The sequence below is a fragment of the Schizosaccharomyces octosporus genome (genome assembly GCF_000150505.1).
Source record: "Schizosaccharomyces octosporus yFS286 unplaced genomic scaffold supercont6.2, whole genome shotgun sequence".
Taxonomy (NCBI): Eukaryota; Fungi; Ascomycota; class Schizosaccharomycetes; order Schizosaccharomycetales; family Schizosaccharomycetaceae; genus Schizosaccharomyces; species Schizosaccharomyces octosporus.
The window spans coordinates 2,860,450-2,876,712 of NW_013185620.1; the positions used below are offsets into that span (position 1 = coordinate 2,860,450).

At 36.1% G+C, this 16,263-nt stretch overlaps 10 protein-coding genes across 10 annotated transcripts; 5 read left to right on the top strand and 5 right to left on the bottom strand.

The window, feature by feature from the left end:
• Positions 1 to 9: 9 nt before the first annotated feature.
• SOCG_00712 (40S ribosomal protein S30) lies at positions 10 to 432 on the top strand. Its single transcript, XM_013163132.1, has 2 exons — positions 10 to 83; positions 172 to 432. The coding sequence occupies exons 1-2, from the start codon at positions 45 to 47 to the stop codon at positions 319 to 321; spliced, it is 189 nt and encodes a 62-aa protein (XP_013018586.1). The 5' UTR covers positions 10 to 44; the 3' UTR covers positions 322 to 432.
• A 160-nt stretch (positions 433 to 592) lies between these two features.
• Positions 593 to 3,339, bottom strand: SOCG_00713 (CTD phosphatase Fcp1). The gene is made up of 6 exons (XM_013163133.1): positions 2,950 to 3,339; positions 2,814 to 2,900; positions 2,674 to 2,758; positions 1,464 to 2,615; positions 1,100 to 1,401; positions 593 to 1,050 (listed from the first exon to the last, which is right to left on the bottom strand). Exons 1-6 carry the CDS (start codon positions 3,213 to 3,215, stop codon positions 816 to 818), a joined length of 2,127 nt encoding a protein of 708 aa, XP_013018587.1. The 5' UTR covers positions 3,216 to 3,339; the 3' UTR covers positions 593 to 815.
• A 185-nt stretch (positions 3,340 to 3,524) lies between these two features.
• SOCG_00714 (rhomboid family protease) lies at positions 3,525 to 4,878 on the bottom strand. Its single transcript, XM_013163134.1, has 4 exons — positions 4,496 to 4,878; positions 4,234 to 4,450; positions 4,090 to 4,155; positions 3,525 to 4,027 (listed from the first exon to the last, which is right to left on the bottom strand). Exons 1-4 carry the CDS (start codon positions 4,680 to 4,682, stop codon positions 3,724 to 3,726), a joined length of 774 nt encoding a protein of 257 aa, XP_013018588.1. The 5' UTR covers positions 4,683 to 4,878; the 3' UTR covers positions 3,525 to 3,723.
• On the bottom strand, positions 4,812 to 7,076 carry SOCG_00715 (uncharacterized protein). The gene is made up of 3 exons (XM_013163135.1): positions 6,080 to 7,076; positions 5,817 to 6,026; positions 4,812 to 5,762 (listed from the first exon to the last, which is right to left on the bottom strand). The coding sequence occupies exons 1-3, from the start codon at positions 6,493 to 6,495 to the stop codon at positions 5,456 to 5,458; spliced, it is 933 nt and encodes a 310-aa protein (XP_013018589.1). The 5' UTR covers positions 6,496 to 7,076; the 3' UTR covers positions 4,812 to 5,455.
• On the top strand, positions 6,143 to 8,531 carry SOCG_00716 (Atg8 deconjugator Atg4). Its single transcript, XM_013163136.1, has 2 exons — positions 6,143 to 7,492; positions 7,650 to 8,531. Exons 1-2 carry the CDS (start codon positions 7,068 to 7,070, stop codon positions 8,185 to 8,187), a joined length of 963 nt encoding a protein of 320 aa, XP_013018590.1. The 5' UTR covers positions 6,143 to 7,067; the 3' UTR covers positions 8,188 to 8,531.
• A 638-nt stretch (positions 8,532 to 9,169) lies between these two features.
• On the top strand, positions 9,170 to 10,307 carry SOCG_00717 (signal recognition particle subunit Srp14). Its single transcript, XM_013163137.1, has 3 exons — positions 9,170 to 9,256; positions 9,309 to 9,387; positions 9,449 to 10,307. The coding sequence occupies exons 1-3, from the start codon at positions 9,236 to 9,238 to the stop codon at positions 9,667 to 9,669; spliced, it is 321 nt and encodes a 106-aa protein (XP_013018591.1). The 5' UTR covers positions 9,170 to 9,235; the 3' UTR covers positions 9,670 to 10,307.
• SOCG_00718 (AMSH protein) lies at positions 10,255 to 12,069 on the top strand. The gene is made up of 4 exons (XM_013163138.1): positions 10,255 to 10,539; positions 10,624 to 10,758; positions 10,832 to 11,679; positions 11,743 to 12,069. The coding sequence occupies exons 1-4, from the start codon at positions 10,408 to 10,410 to the stop codon at positions 11,906 to 11,908; spliced, it is 1,281 nt and encodes a 426-aa protein (XP_013018592.1). The 5' UTR covers positions 10,255 to 10,407; the 3' UTR covers positions 11,909 to 12,069.
• Positions 12,070 to 12,132: 63 nt separating this feature from the next.
• SOCG_00719 (zinc finger protein) lies at positions 12,133 to 12,995 on the bottom strand. Its single transcript, XM_013163139.1, has 2 exons — positions 12,769 to 12,995; positions 12,133 to 12,686 (listed from the first exon to the last, which is right to left on the bottom strand). Exons 1-2 carry the CDS (start codon positions 12,843 to 12,845, stop codon positions 12,383 to 12,385), a joined length of 381 nt encoding a protein of 126 aa, XP_013018593.1. The 5' UTR covers positions 12,846 to 12,995; the 3' UTR covers positions 12,133 to 12,382.
• On the bottom strand, positions 12,929 to 13,863 carry SOCG_05737 (uncharacterized protein). The gene has a single exon (XM_013164084.1). It carries the CDS (start codon positions 13,753 to 13,755, stop codon positions 13,531 to 13,533), a length of 225 nt encoding a protein of 74 aa, XP_013019538.1. The 5' UTR covers positions 13,756 to 13,863; the 3' UTR covers positions 12,929 to 13,530.
• Positions 13,864 to 14,521: 658 nt separating this feature from the next.
• Positions 14,522 to 16,261, top strand: SOCG_00720 (CAMK/CAMKL/GIN4 protein kinase Cdr1; the record flags this gene model as incomplete). The annotated part of the gene is made up of 2 exons (XM_013163140.1): positions 14,522 to 15,469; positions 15,539 to 16,261. The coding sequence occupies 2 exons, from the start codon at positions 14,522 to 14,524 to the stop codon at positions 16,259 to 16,261; spliced, it is 1,671 nt and encodes a 556-aa protein (XP_013018594.1).
• Positions 16,262 to 16,263: the final 2 nt, after the last annotated feature.

Consider the following 16,263-nt stretch of genomic DNA (forward strand, 5'->3'; position numbering starts at 1 on the left):
TGTTTGCAGGTTTCTTTCATTTTCATCTAACAACTACAGACAACATGGGTAAAGTTCACGGATCTTTAGCTCGTGCCGGTAAGGTAAGTGAATAATTGAAAATTGAATGCATGCATTTTTATATGCTTGTTTTAAATGAATCGCGTTTGCAATGAGTTAACACGTTTACAGGTGAAATCTCAAACCCCCAAGGTTGAGAAGCAAGAAAAGCCTAAGCAACCCAAGGGACGTGCTTACAAGCGTCTCTTATACGTTCGTCGCTTCGTCAATGTTACCAACATGGCTGGTGGCAAGAGAAGAATGAACCCTTCTTCTGCTTAAGTACTATAAACGTACTTGAATACAAAAATTTTTCATCGTCAATGAATTGTTTTTAATTGATTGATGTTCTTTTAAGAATTGGCTGATTAATGTAATCCGTTATTTATGCGATTTCTCAAGTTGCAAATGTAAAGTAGCACTAATAAGTAGTAGTTGGTACAGAACTAAATGTAGCAGACAAAAGAACCGAATTCTCGTAAGAAATGCTTTATCTACAGTTATTTTGCAAAGTTAATGATCAGGCAATATGCACATGTCGATAGCATTATGAGTGAGACTACAGGCTTTTCCTAAAAGATTACTATACTTAAATGCACATATCAATTTATCATTTATAATGGAAGATGCCAATGCCTTTTATTTTTCTGCTTCAATATTGCATGCATGCTATGTTCACATGAGCAAAGTTTTCGAAGTAATTTGCTGAATTAGGAAATAAGAAAAGAAGTGAAAAGAAAACCCTGATGAGTTTTTTACCTTTTTCTTTTTTTTTTTTACTTGGAGAGTTCTTCTTCCATCAACTCAGCAAGATCTTCCAATCCCTCAGATTCATTTCCGTTACTACTTTTCTGTTGTTTATTTGAGATTTCTTCCACGCTCTTTGGATCATTGAGTTTTTTGCGTTTCTCATCGTCGGGTTTGGAAGTAACTTCATCGTTGCTTTTTCGTTTTTTTGAATCTAATTCGGTCTCCACTGGTGATGATGTCTCAACAGTTTCTAAAGAATTTCTTATACAGTTAGTTAGTAACGAAAACATTTGCTCATCTGAAAGCTTACTCTTCATTATCATCGCCATCGCTCAAATCTCCTAACGCATCTTCAACATCACGATCAGCTTCGTTCCAATCAATATCGTCTAGCTCACGTTCATTTATTTCGTAAGTTCTCTGTTCGTCATTTGAATCCGAAGAGTAGTAGTGATCAGATAGTGCCCTGTCTGGAAGATCATAACTAGGGTACAACAAATAGTTCGACTCTGAAAGGCGTTCCCATGCCGAAATTGAGTCAGTGAGCCAATTTAGTTTAACAACTCGAACGCTTCCCATATTTATTGCAGTTTTCACTTTCTCAGTACGTATCTGAAAAGTCAGTCAAAATGAATCTCTAAAGAAAGAAAAAAATAAATAAATAAATAGCATACCTTTGCAGCAATCAAATGTGTTGGAGATTGATCAAAGTCTAAGACAATCTGTGCTCCAAAAGACATTGCCCATTTTGCGATATCGCTACTGAAAACATCTATCCCTAGTGGGATAACTCCACTAAATAGGATCCTACAGCCTTTCAAAACTTTCGATTTCATAGAAGGAATAATTCGTTCCACATTAGCATGTACTTTGTTCTTCTGGTTTTCGTTTCTTGATTCTTCGTCGTAATAGGCTTGATGAATCCTTGTTAAAATTCTTTCTAAATGCAACAATTCTTTGTCGCCTTCATGTAGTAAAGAATGTTGATGTTCATCCTCATCACGTAATGCATTTTGTTGCTTCGCCAAAGGACGTTCTGATTTTTGTAATTGCAAGGCAGTAAACCTCTCTTTGTTTTGTTCCTCCAAAGCTTGCTTGTCTTGAAGAAAAGTCTCTTTTAAAAGAGTACGTTCTGGAATTGTAGAAGTGCTTTGTGACGAAGAAGAATCAGGCAAGACAGCATCCTGATTGGTATTCACGTCTACACTTTCCTCCTGTTCATGTGGAGTTTCGATAGGTGAAGTACTTTCTTGTTCAGGAAGAGGTGTGGGCTTAGCAAGAAAGTTACTGTTAATATCTCCTATTCCAACAAAAAATTCAAAAGGTACGACCTTGATGAGATTCGGATTCCAATCCCATATGTCACCACGATCATCGATTATGACGACCATGCTAGTATCACAAGGAAACAGTCGCTGGAGACTTTTCTGGGTTAAGCTTCCGCTATCATCTCGAGACAGCACACGGTCCTGAAATATTTTTCCTTCAGGATCAATGAGCTTCGCTATTTCTTTGGCGTATGCTTTCGTACCCATAGTATATATGTGCAATTCATACATATTACTAATTCGTGCCAAAAATTCTTGCAAACCAGGACGTAACTTTATGTAATAACGAGAAGAATAAGTTCTAAATCCTTCCTGTAGATAGAATGATCGAACGTCCTTCAGCAGATGATAGTTTGCATTTGAAGGGTCAGACATCCATTCTCCAACAGTTGGATCCACTGTTGCATGTATAATGGTTTGATCTAAATCAACAATAAGAGAAAGTCTTCGTTCGTTTCGCAACCGGATCACATTTTGTTCTTCTATACGATTGGCCTCCTACAGTTAAAGGGGTTAATGGCGAGTTCTCTTTTAAGGAAGGAAAATAAAAACTTACATCCAAGCTTACAGTCAAACCACCGGTGTCGTGGGTCATACTGATATTCGCTCTTGCCATATCAGAGTATCCCATGTAATCTTGACTATTGACTGTTAGTATTCTCTCCTCTTCATTGATGTAAACAAGCATGGAAATACCTAGTAATATTTTCTCCACAAATAGCACACAACCCTCCGTAGTGGACTTCATGAGTACAAGGCTCATGTAACTTGGCTATTACTTTTCTTTGTGAAGAACAGTGTTAGAAATATCAAATCAAAGAAGTTTTCATACAAATTACTGTCAAGTTGTTCATCATTTTTTACTTCCCACTGAACTAATTCTCCTTCCACTGGACATTCAAACTGCTCAATAAATTCACGATCCACATACTCTTCGGTGCCGTCATCCCGATCTTGCTTCACCTTTGTAAAGAATCGGTACAGAAGAAGTGGAGTATGTCTCTTCACATAAGTACCTGCTGGCACTAGACATTTTGCTATTTCAATTGGATAATTGAGAGTATTGGGTAGACGAATCGGCGTCAGTCGTTCCGACATAGGTATTGACTTATTTTTGGTATTTAATTTAAAATTATTCACCTCATACGATGAGTAAATATACAGTGTTTTAAGTATATTTATATTATTGTTGCATTCGTGACTTAATGGTGTTGCACTGTTGAAGCTAGTCACTATAGCAAAATAATCTAATATAATAATCATATTAAGCACAGATTGGATATGCTTAAGGTGATATAAATATATACGACTAAATTCCCTGAAATGATGAGTTTATTCGATTAGAAGACGGTTCAGTTTATTCATTTTAAAAAATTTCATTCGAAATACAAAAGAAGGATCAGGTGAACGAAATCAGCAATTTTTATTCAAAGCACTAAGGTCAAAAGAATAGTTCGTAAACAAAGCCTGACAGCTTTCAAGTTCAGATGATTAAAATATCTTGATAAGATCTACTTAAAATGTATTCAGTAACATTGCAGACGAAAGATTAAAAGCCATACTAACAATACTGAGAAAAAAAAAGGGGGCCTATTTTAAAACTTAATTAAACAATTCCTGCACTGTTACTACCCAAGTCATGTAGAGGTAAGGCATCTCCTTGATAATAAGCAGCCTCTGTGACAGAAATGTAGTTAGGGATAGCATCAACGACACGAGAGAGTTTAGTCTCCACCCAAACAAGGAATCCTGCACGAGGTACTAAAATATCAATATAAGCCAAAGAAAAGATTATAGAAAGAATAACAGCAGTTATATGTAAAACAACACTCTCGGAAAAGTCAAAAGGAAGTATCAACATAGGAGCGGCGATAGCCAGGACCATACGAACCAGTTGTGGAAGTGCCAACCTAAAATTAATTAAGTTAGCGTTTTTAATAAAACAATAAAAAAAAACGTTTATTATACTTACACCTTGGGATGAAGGTCATAGAAAAGATTCATCAAGTACATTGTCAATAAAGAGAACGTCCACCCACTAATACAAAAGTTAGCCAATTTCATTATTGATTCCAAAGATTATACCACTGTTGGTATAACTCACTTTAAACCATACCTAATTCCAACAAAGACGGTATCTGACTTAGAAACATAACAAGCAATTAAAAAGGCGATTCCGGGAATAGCTTCCAAAAAACCAAAAAACATAGCAATAGTACATAAAGTACCGTACCGTCTTTCAAAACGGGGCATTAAGAAGAATATACCGGCGAGACCGAAAAGGAATGTCAAGAATCCATGATGAACTAATGGATAAGTGTTCAATGTATGAACTACAGAAGTGTAAGTACTATGAAAAGGAGTAAAACTTCACGTACATCTAAACAGAGTAATATTGGTTACGCTTAAGCCAAAGAAGGAAGTAACAGGTAGAAAGATGTTTAAAATGCCACAGACGAATGTAATGAGTGCAACTACAACAGTAAATAGAGGCGTCTTTGTTAATAATAGATCCACAAACTGTTGGAAGCCTCCTGCGACCTTATTTCCAAGCTGAATTGCCATTTGAATCAATTTGCTCCAAAAGCTTATTTATTATAAATGACAATAGAAAGAGAACGTAAATAATAAAAGAAAGTAACTTTTATTCTCGTGAATAAGTAAAACAACGTTAATTCACTTCACTGTTAGTTTACCAAGGTGGGAACATGTAAGGAACCAGACGTAGTGATGATTAAACACTTTACTCAATACATACATTCTTACGCTCGATACTTTAAAACAGTTACTCTCTGAAGATAAATTAACCAAAATGAGAGAAACTTAACTGATTTTTGACCGAAAAGGATGTAATACTTGTCGCATATCAAAGCGAAAAAGCTGAATCATAGGTACTTCGAGGTACTGCAACATATATGTCACAGATCTTTAAGCATTCATTAAAAATAATTTTGAATAGTCTTGGTTTCTTAATGTACATCGTAACGCTGGACGACATCATCTAAGTTATTACCTTACATACACAAACATTATCGAATAGATAATATAAATATTCAAACTTCTTCAAAGACCCGTATATATGTTCGTCTAATAGTAAGTACAGGTCCAAAGAAAGCTTGAGTTTGCAAAATTTGAAGCACGTAACATAGTCTCTTAAGGGTGTTAGAACCACTCCAAGAAGTACAGCTTCGAGTAGTTTTATTGTTTACCCATTATCTCTGGACGAGTTGTATTTATATGCACGGCCTTGTACGTATCAAAGAAGGAATAAGAAAGGTACTTAGGGATATGGAACAGGCATAGGGGAAGATAATGTAGTCTACTTTTTTTATAGAAAATCAAAATGTATCGTCTGCAGCATCATCAAGAAAGATTAGTAGTGCATCATCTTCCAAGACTGGAATGAGCCATTTCGATTCAGTCCACAGAGGATCACTTTTATTAGGGATTTCTTTTGACTGGGTGATTCTAGCATAGTTAATAAAGCGAATTGTATCATAAATGTCCAAATTGTACAGCTTCTGAATGGAGGGAAGGTCCCAGTTATGGATTGTTTTGCAATGTCGAATGCATTCCTCAGGTTCTAATCGTTCTTCACAGAACACACATTTAGCGATAAGTGGTTCTGCGTCTTCGTCATTTATACTATTAAAAAGTTAGAAAAATATCTTTAGCACATCTTGGTTGATAGGGACTTACTCAGAAACAGTTTCTGAATCGTTCTCATCTGCCAGGGGTCCATTGGCACTACAAGAAGCAAAAGGCTTTATAATAGAAGCATAGTTTACTATGTAATGTTCATCATATTTGGAAGACTTTGAATTTAGTCTGAAATGTCGCTTTTTGTACATGTGGTCATAAAGAGTGTCAGCGTTTGTAAAACTTGAGGAACAGAAAAGACAGAAAAATCTGAGTGAATTAGTAAAGTTAATAGTAAAGAAAAAATATAATTTGTAACATACCTCTGTAGTACTTTTTTCATCTTGCTTAGAAACAAGTCAAAATAAACAACATTATCCGATAATCCAATGTTGAGTTCATGAACGTCGAAACTATGTTTAAACCACTCGTCACGTGTGAATAAATACTTTGGATCGCAAAAAAGGCACTGAAATTGTTTTTCTTTTCCAACTGCTCTTTCAATTTGTTGGTCCTTTAGGACTCGTTTTAAGGCGTCCGCTTGTGATATTTCAAGGAGTTCTTTTGGATGATATGTTAAAGCTCTATCGGTTTTTAAATGGTGGAGGATTTCAGGAGCGCATAAAAAAGCATTCGGACTTAAAGGAGACAAGGGAATTTCATGAACCGTTTCCAGGTGATGAATTAATTCTATAGGGTGATACCCTTGAGATTCACAATCAAATGGACAGGAGAGCATTGACGGTGAACCAGAAGGACTTGGATGCTTGAGAAAGAACGCGAATAGTAAAAAGTGAAATCGGCCAAAATATCCACGGTAGGTTTTACAAGCCAAAAACTAATTTTCATGCACACTTATCCTTAGAATTACAAGGGATCAAGAAGTTTTAGCGGAGATTTCTGGACAGTTGTCTATATTAAGTTGTAGGTGTGAATTGTATCTCCTTAATAGTCTCCTGCGTAATATACAAACCTCTTATATATAGCTAAGATGATATCTAGTTAATTTAATGCAAATATATATCGATACTGCTGTCTTTTCTCGTTTCAAGAGTTTCTTTAGAAATTTGACGAATATTTGTTTACATGACATTTAATGAATCGGAACGATGGTGCAAAAAATGTACCGCTCTACAACGTACTTTGGAATATTCATGTCTCCACTCGTGTGAACAGGAAAATACGAAGTAAGCCTTTGCGATAGTGAATACTGGGAATGGGCCAATGCCTTTTACAAGCCATTGAGATCCAAGACGTCCTTCATTACTAATAAATATATCATCAAAATTCAATTGAGAAAGAAGGAAGGACATGGAGCTTATGGCACGCTTTATAGAGCGATATTTACATTTTGCACCCTCAAATACGGAACCTCCAGGAACATTCATATGGTTTCTAGGACATTCTTACAAAAGTGAAGATAGTCGATGGCCGGAGGAATTTTTATTAGACTCGTTTTCGCTGATTACAATTACTTATCGATCAGGAATTGAAGGTTTAGAAAACTTGGCTTCTGATGCTGGATGGGGATGCATGATTCGATCTACTCAAACATTACTAGCTAATACTATTCGAAAATTATATCCGGAAAAGCCTTTTTTTAGTATTGTGAATTTGTTTGCTGACGAACCAGCTGCCCCTTTCTCAATTCATCAATTTGTGTCTGTTGGAAAACAAGCCTGTGACATTCCCCCTGGGCAATGGTTCGGTCCAAGTGCTTCTAGTGCATGTGTTTCGTAAGTTAATATTTTGTTGATAAATCTTCCAAAGATGGGAGGTTTCTATGGTTTCTTTGATTGTTGCTGCTACTTTGTGTACAGTCACGTCACATTGCGGTTTAAATCCTTTCACATGGAGAAATATTTAGAGAAATTTAAACTAACTGGTATACAGAAGGCTTTGCGAACAATACGACGGCCTTGACCTAAATGTTTACGTAGCCAAGCATGGTACAAGTGTTTACCGAGACCAACTCTTTCAGAAACCATTTCCTATCTTACTTTTAATTCCTACTAGATTGGGAATTGATGCTGTTAATGAAATTTATTATGAGCAAATTCTACGCGTTTTCGAAATCCCTTCTTTCGTTGGTATAACTGGTGGTCGACCTAGATCTGCGCATTATTTTTACGCTCGACAAAACCATCAGCTCTTTTATCTTGATCCTCATTGCACATTTTCTGCTCATACAACAACTCAACCCGCCTCTGAGGATACGTTTCATACGGCAAGTTTACGACGCATCTCTCTTCAGGAACTGGATCCGTGCATGGTTTTCGGGTTTCTACTTAGAAATTCCGATGAAGCTGAAGAATTTGAACAACATCAGAAAAAAATTGCAGATATTGTACAATATTTCGACGTTGAACCGAAAGTTTTCGATTCTCATGATGACTTTGTGATGGACGACAACTTTGATGATTGCTTCTAATGCTGAACGATAACTTATTCATGGATAATGATTTTTTAATGACCCACAATTTTTAGTTTTCTTATAGCTATGCCTTTGTAACTCGACGATGGCTTTCCTGCGGAAAGCGTACTCTGGATGAAGTAATGAAGATTTCCTTGACTAATTGAGAATTTATTAAGCCTTCACACATATTGGTATTACATTAAATTAAACAGATTTTACGGAAGAACGTCTAAAATGTTTTAGTCCTGAACAATTCATCTTCAATATATGTTAAATCGATTAGAGATTCTTTCTTATAGGCATCATTATATAATTATTATTAGAAAGCATTCAGGATTTTGTATACATTATTATTTTTCATTCAATTAACCAGTAATTGTAGTTTCGAAGGACGAAAGGTTTTTGCTTATGTATAAGTATAGTTTTAAGATTTTCTTTCTCACTTCATAATGCAGTCGAACAGTACTAATAAAACGACGATTTAAACAGCGTTTTTATAGTTACTTATGAAAATTAAATTCCTCTTTCTTTTAATGGAATGACGGTTCGCCCAAAGCTGTACTTTTACGGATAGTAGATTATTTCTAAGGTTAATCATTAGTGAGTAAACTCAGCCCGACGACAGAGGAGAGATAAAGGTGCTTCAGACCCGTAGAGTACATGTTAAATACCAAACGAAAACAGTTTCAGCAATGCTTCCACGATCACTGGAGTTGATGTATTTTGTTTACTTCTTTCGCTCTGTCGAGGAATTCTTCTACTACTGCAAATTCAATCCTATTAATTGAAAAAAAATCATCTATTGTCATTATTAACTTGATTTTTCAAGCTCAACAGCTTGTAGAGGGCTTGATTTTTCTTCTATAGCTATCACTTTATAACTTTCAACTTCTATTTTGAGTAACAAGTTTGTAATTCTAATGTGTCGCAACATTTCGCTGTTGTATCTTACCTATACCCGGTTACATTGCGGTATATCCATTAGTGAGTTGCAAAAGCTTGCTCAAGCTGTACGTAGAATAATCAAGACGAGTATGAATTCTAGCTTCTTTTTATATCTGCTATGCTTTTAAGTAACGAGCAAGTAAGTTATTATTTCATTCAAGTGTTTGAAATTAATGTTTTACGTCTTATAGTACTTGGCTCAATTAGCAGAGCATTTACGGCAGTTGCAAGGCAAAGGGGCTAGCTCCTTGTATTTGTCTCAAAAGAAAAGTAAGTGCTTGAAAAAGCAAAGGTACAATCTAATAGAAACTATGCTAATTGACTTTCCTAGACCCAGTTTTTGATGATGAACAAAACGCGAAACCGTCAGTTTTACTAAGAGCCAAAAATGGAGCAAACTGGAAAATATCGACAGTTGTAAATGCTGAGAACTTCACGGATTTCTTTGGAAAATATGCTGAGGTCTGCAAAGGCGGAATGATTGGGCTGAAGAAACGTGACCGAAAGAAAAACAAGAAGAAAAAGAAAGCACCTTCAGCATCTACTGCATAAAGTTAGGATAGGGTATTCTCAACGAACCTGATAATTTTCTTACTTCCTTTATTTTATTGCATACCTGGTCTATCGATAACGTTGACTGTTATTTATTAAATATAATTGTCATGAAAAGCCCTAACAGTAATAAGTTTCATATGGTGGCCAGTGGATATTGTTTTGTTTTGTATCTATCTATATTTTTCCATTTGCTATTATTCATCTGGTTTTGACCAAGAATAATCCAGTTCCTTTAATGTTGGCGTGTAAAGAAATGGGATGCAACGCGATATCATATATCCTCCTATCTCTCAGTTGTAAGTTGGCAGTTCATCTTATTTTTACTTACTTGGTATCAAGAAGCGTGTCTACCTTAGGTTGGAAACGTTTACTTCCAATCCCATTATGTGGGCACGAACTTCCTGCAAGTAGTGGATTTCTTCTACACAGGAGTATTACTCGCAAAATCAAAATCCATCATGATGCTCGTATACAGATTGTTTACCTTTACAATAGCTTTCTTTATTCACAAGAATTCATCTAGCTTTCTTTTCCTTTAGTGAGCTTCAGAGTATTTCGTTAATCATTGCAAAACGTAACACCCATACGCATGTAGATCACGCAGATCCTCCACATAATTCCTTTTCGTAACGAAATTGCTTATTTGTCTAGGAAACTCACATTTCTACCTTTGGCACCACCAGAAAACATCATATTTGAGAAGCGACTGTGAGTATCATAACGTTGGTCTTATTTATGAGTGTTGTTCAACAATCTGAGACGCCTTTGTCCTACTCCGATCTTGCTTTTCGTGCTAGCAATTTCTCCTTCAATGCGAACCTCCCATTGAAAAATTGGCTAAGAACCTCACAGACTATCTTAAAACAGGTATTTTTATCCATTAAAACACTACAATTACTTATTTGCTCTCTTTCTGTACTGAAATGCTAACAGACTCTTGGGTGGATTTAGGCTCATGTCTACGTACTAGAAAAAGATTATTCCAACGGAATATTCCTCTTGATACGCTATAGTGAACTATTTCTAAAATGTCAACAACATCCTGAGTCCCAAGGGTACCGAAAACAGCTGTTCGAATACTTTCAGGTTTGTGTCTTCCAATTGTTTGCTTCATTGAGCATTCAGAACGTTTGCAAGGAACTAATTATTATTATCTTAGATTGTTAAGAATGATGTCTTACAAGAAATTGAGCTTTTGAAACCTTTGGTAGAAAAACAATATGAAGAACATAAAAAGAGGCAGGCGTCAGTTAAAACCAAACAAATGAGACCATCACCTCAATTAGAACGACAACCATCGCCGATTTCTGAACCACAGTTAGAACAGTTGGCGCTCTCTGAGCTACAAATTCTTCCACGAGATGCATCCAATGAATTACTATCTAGTGTTTCATCTTCTTCCTCCAGACCAATTTTTGATTATTCTTCTCTTCAATCATCTTTGGATTCTACTTATTCCGCTCCAGTACCCGATTCTCAACCTTTGATTAGTCCTTCCAAACCGTTGAATCATACTTCTATTCCTCAATCCCTAACTCCTGAAATATCTTTGGGTAACCAAAAGGCCCACATAACTCAAGCTTCAGATCCCAAAAAGCCTCAGGGATCTTTCAAAATTCGTGCTTATACGGAAGGAGGGAAGCCCTTGCGAACAGTTTATCTGCCGAAGTCTCTAAAATCAAAGTTCCTTCGAATTGCTGAACCGAATACCAAAAAGCGATTAGAAACATGTGGTATTTTATGTGGAAAGCTGAGGCAGAATGCATTTTTTATTACACAGCTCGTCATTCCTTCTCAGGAAGCTACAACAGATACATGTGGTACGACGGACGAAACAGCATTATTTGATTATCAGGATAAACACGACCTTCTTACGTTAGGTTGGATCCATACGCATCCTACGCAGACATGCTTCATGAGTAGTGTTGATTTACATACCCATTGCTCTTACCAGTTGATGCTCCCTGAAGCTATCGCCATTGTTATGTCTCCTTCCAAGACGCCAGAGTAAGTAAATTTATTTTAACTCTTTCTACCTAATCACTAGAAACTAACGAAATTACTTTTTAGTTCCGGTATTTTCCGTTTACTTGATCCAAAGGGACTTGAAAAGGTCGTACACTGTCGAACACCGGGTTTATTTCACATGCACGAAGGACAAGTTTACACAAAAATAAACCAAAACGGGCATATCAGAGAAATTGATTCCAGCGTGGAAACAGTGGACCTTCGTTAGAATTGAAAAGCCAATGCTTATTTTATCTTCTTTCTTTCTTTGTATTCTTTCCTTTTGTTATGGTATGAGTTTTCTCAAATTGCTTTTCGTCTATGTTTCTTCTAATATAATATTTAATTCTCATGTCACACATTAAATCCCCATATTGTATACAAATTCTTAATACTCATTAACTTAAGATATTTACAGTAAATATTCTGAAATTAAAGGATATGCCAAGAAGAATTCATTACTAAATTAGACCCAAATATGTACCAAAATCCAAAAACCTAAAAAGAAAAAAGTTTTAAATAGGGAACCGATACCGAAAACATGACTCAATTTAAGAAACACTTCCACAATACGAGAAATGCTAAACGATATGAAACCGATGGATATAAGAACCAACAGCAAACGGACATTGAACTTCTCTCATTGAGAAGTCTAACTTATAGGCAGCTTGTAATTAAAAAAGTAGCCCAATGCTACAATCCACTAATCCGCCATGATTGCTTGGGGTTCCTGATTTTGATTCACATCGGAAGAAGTACCTGGTTTGGGATGAGCGATATTCACAGCAGCTTCTGCTTCTTCTTGTGAATATGCGGGCTCCTTCAAGTCTTTCAAACGACGTCTATGAACTTTGCTACGTTTGTGAAGACGCAATGCTTCATCAGTGGCAAAGTGACGAGCACATTCAACGCAGTAGTTTTGTCCCAAACCAGGTAGGTCAGGATCTAAAGGTAGCTTTTGATATTTTTCTGGTTCTATCAAATCTTGATGAATTTGGTCTAAATCTCTATATCATTATCGTTAATACATTGTTCATCACTCAAAACGTGTACGCGAATTGACAACGCTTCGACAAATAAAACACTTACCTTCCGTACACACGAGTTCGGTATAGACGGTGATTACCATTATTACGATGCTTCCGTTTTGTAGAGTATCTGGTCATCCTACCGTTAATTTTCAAATTGTAGTTGGAAGACGCCAGGTTCTGCCATTAAACATCAAAATTTGTCTTCACATTCGATCCTTATCCCATTTACCGAGTAAACAAGACTCCGTTAATTTATGTTACCTGCCGAGGGTAACAACATGTCAAATTGATTGTTTACAATTTTGTAAACAAAACAGAACAGGTGAACTGAGCTCCTTGTCGTAGTTATAGAATTTACAAAATTGTAAGTTCCCATGAGAAGATTTTATAGGTGCTTTTAGTATATATTAAATTAGCGATTTGTGATTGTTTTTCGACGGCTCTTGAAAGAAAACTCTCGAGATATCCGATCTGCTCGGAAGAGGATTGTTTTAATGAACTACTTATGTTTGTAGAACAGAGTGTTTTCTTCAGAAGTTGTCAGCAGCACTCTATTTGAACGAAGAATTTAAATCTTCTCAGGTATAGGAGTAAACTATGATTGAACGAAGTACGATTAAATAGAAGAGTTAGAAGATAGATTCAGGGACATTGAGAAGTACTTCCCGAATTTATATATGTCTCGGCATTCACATAATTGTTACTAATTCATTCTAAATTGTTCCTTCCTATCACTGAGAGTAATTGACGACAGTAGCAAGAAACAAACAACTTACTTTTCATCCGAAAGCATTTATGCTTTAGAAAGAGAAGATAATTTTCATAATTTCGTAAAAGTAATCCCTTTCCTTGTGTTACAGGAGAGTTCATCTAGGGTCATTATAGTTGCTTTTGACCGATTTTTAATAAGAGAAGACATCGTTATACATGAATGATATACTGTTTCGCTAATTACACTCAATATGTTGTATTTTTCACTCCATTTCACTTCAAAAAGACTTCCTTTCTGTGAAATTTCCGAAGAAAAATGCCCTACCCTTCCCATTGAAAAAGCTCATAAGGCCGTAGCGCTTTCACTACTTTGTCCTTTGTCAAATATAAACGGCCAAAGTTTCCTGAAAACCTGTTAATCTGTCTTAAACTTTTGCATATTTACTAGAAATTTCTAATTGACCATATTTTCCGTCCTCCAAGTCGGACCCCCAAGCAGAAAACTCTTAATCTGTCTTGTCATTCACATTTATGACTTATTAGCACATACTAATCCATCTTTTGTTTAAGGTATACGATTGCATATTTACGTTTCGTGTGTTTCTCTATTTCATTTCTGTTATTTATCTTTTGGGTATTTGAGTTCTCAGGTCTTTTCGGTAATCTAAAGGTATTATTTTACTTGATTTAATCATTACTTCCCCTTTATGACTTATTTATAATCTTTCTTTTTTATTTTTTACGCCCCTTCTTTATACTAAACATCTTACACATATTCCCTTTCCCTTTGTCTTTCTTTAATTTCGTTACTTTATACATCACTTTTCCTTTTCTTTTGACGCTTTTTTGATGCTATTTTGATTGATACATACTTTCTTGATCACTTAAGTTATTTTTAATATCCGCTAACTTGACGTCCTTATTGAGCCAAGTTCTATTTATGCTTTATGTTTTGCAAGTTTCATTGTATTCTATTCAGTTTCGTGAACTAGGGAAATCTTACCACTTTCTCAGTTCAATCCATATTTGATTTTTTGACGATTTTGTTACCATTGACATTTTTTTTTGTCCCCCTGTTTATTTCAATCTTTTTTTGCTGAATGGTTAAACGACATAAAAACACGATTGGTTTATGGCGTTTGGGTAAAACTTTGGGAACAGGTTCAACCAGCTGTGTTCGCCTAGCCAAACACGTAAAGTCTGGAGAATTGGCAGCAGTCAAAATTCTTCCTATTAAGAATGTATCAGTAGGAATGGAAATTTTGATGATGCGTCTTTTGCACCATCCCAATATTCTACAGTTGTATGATGTTTGGACTGACCATCAAAACATGTATCTAGCTTTAGAGTATGTTCCTGGTGGGGAGCTGTTCGATTACGTTCGCAAACATGGTGCCTTATCAGAGAAGGATGTAGCTCATTATATGGTACAACTTTTAGATGCTCTTTCTCACTGCCATCAATTTCGATTTCGACATCGTGACTTGAAGTTAGAGAACATCCTTATCAACCCATATGAGCGTGTTATTAAAATTGCCGATTTTGGAATGGCTACAGTTGAACCCGATAATTCTTTCCTTACGAACTTTTGTGGATCTCTGCATTATTTAGCTCCAGAAGTTGTCTCCCATACGCCTTACCAAGGAGCTCCCGCCGATATATGGTCTTGTGGTGTAATTTTCTACGCCTTGCTTTCCAACAAACTACCATTTGGGGGTACCTCTACAGGCGTTGTCTATGACAAGATATTGAACGGAGCGTATGACTTGCCATGTTCATGTTCTACAGCAGCTCAAGACTTATTGCATAAGATGTTGAACGTAAATCCTTCAAACCGTATCACAATACCCGAAATACTCAACCATCCTTATATCCTCTCGAATTTAGAGCAATCCAACGAAACACTACTACCTAAATCCTCATTACCTTATTCAATTCTGGATGTTGACCCTTTAGTGGTTGACTGTATGTGCCTTTTATGGAAGAAATCATCTTCCAAAAGCATAGTTATAAAGTTACAAATGCACGAGGAGAATGATGAGAAAAAAGTATATCATGCTTTGTCAAATTGCCTTCAAGACGATATACGCAAAAAAAAACTTTTTGATAAAAATAAGTATCTAAGTTTATATGATCTTATTCACGATAAAAGCCTATTAAAAAAATTGAATGGAACAACGAGTCAAGAAAACATCCCAGATGAGAATGGAAAGAATGAATTTTCTGTTGAAGGCAACGTGAACAAAGTCAATGAAACTGCTCACTTTAATCCTTTTTATAGCTTTTATCAAGAAAAGGCAGAGCAGCAGAAGCTTCGTGACCTTATGCACGCTGAGGATGAGTCAAATGTTACGTATAAAAAACTCACTCCGAACTATGATTTGGATCTTAATTTGACGTTCGACCCGATGGGTGTTCGGGTGGTTTCCGTCTCACCTTTAGAGCAGGAAGAATATATTCCTTATCATCGATATGGCTATACCCGTATTTTTCCAAACATCTCTTTATGCGGCGGAAATACTGGCTATGAAACACCTAGCCCAATTTCCACTCCTGATTCATCTATCGATTTTGTGCCGGCTTCGGATGATCCAAATACTACACCAGTTTATAACTCATCTAAAAGACCAAATTCACTGTCGACGCGTGGCAGGCGTCGATTTAACACTGCAGATGGTCGTTCAGCTTCTGTTCCGCTTTATTCGTCTCAGGCGTTTACCCAGCGCTGTGCATCAAGTAATGCACAACTTGCTCATTCATCGGGAAGGAATGATAATAATTCTGTGTTTCATAAGTTGTCTTCCCTATTTTCTCCTCAAAAGAAACCCTTCTCATTATAGAA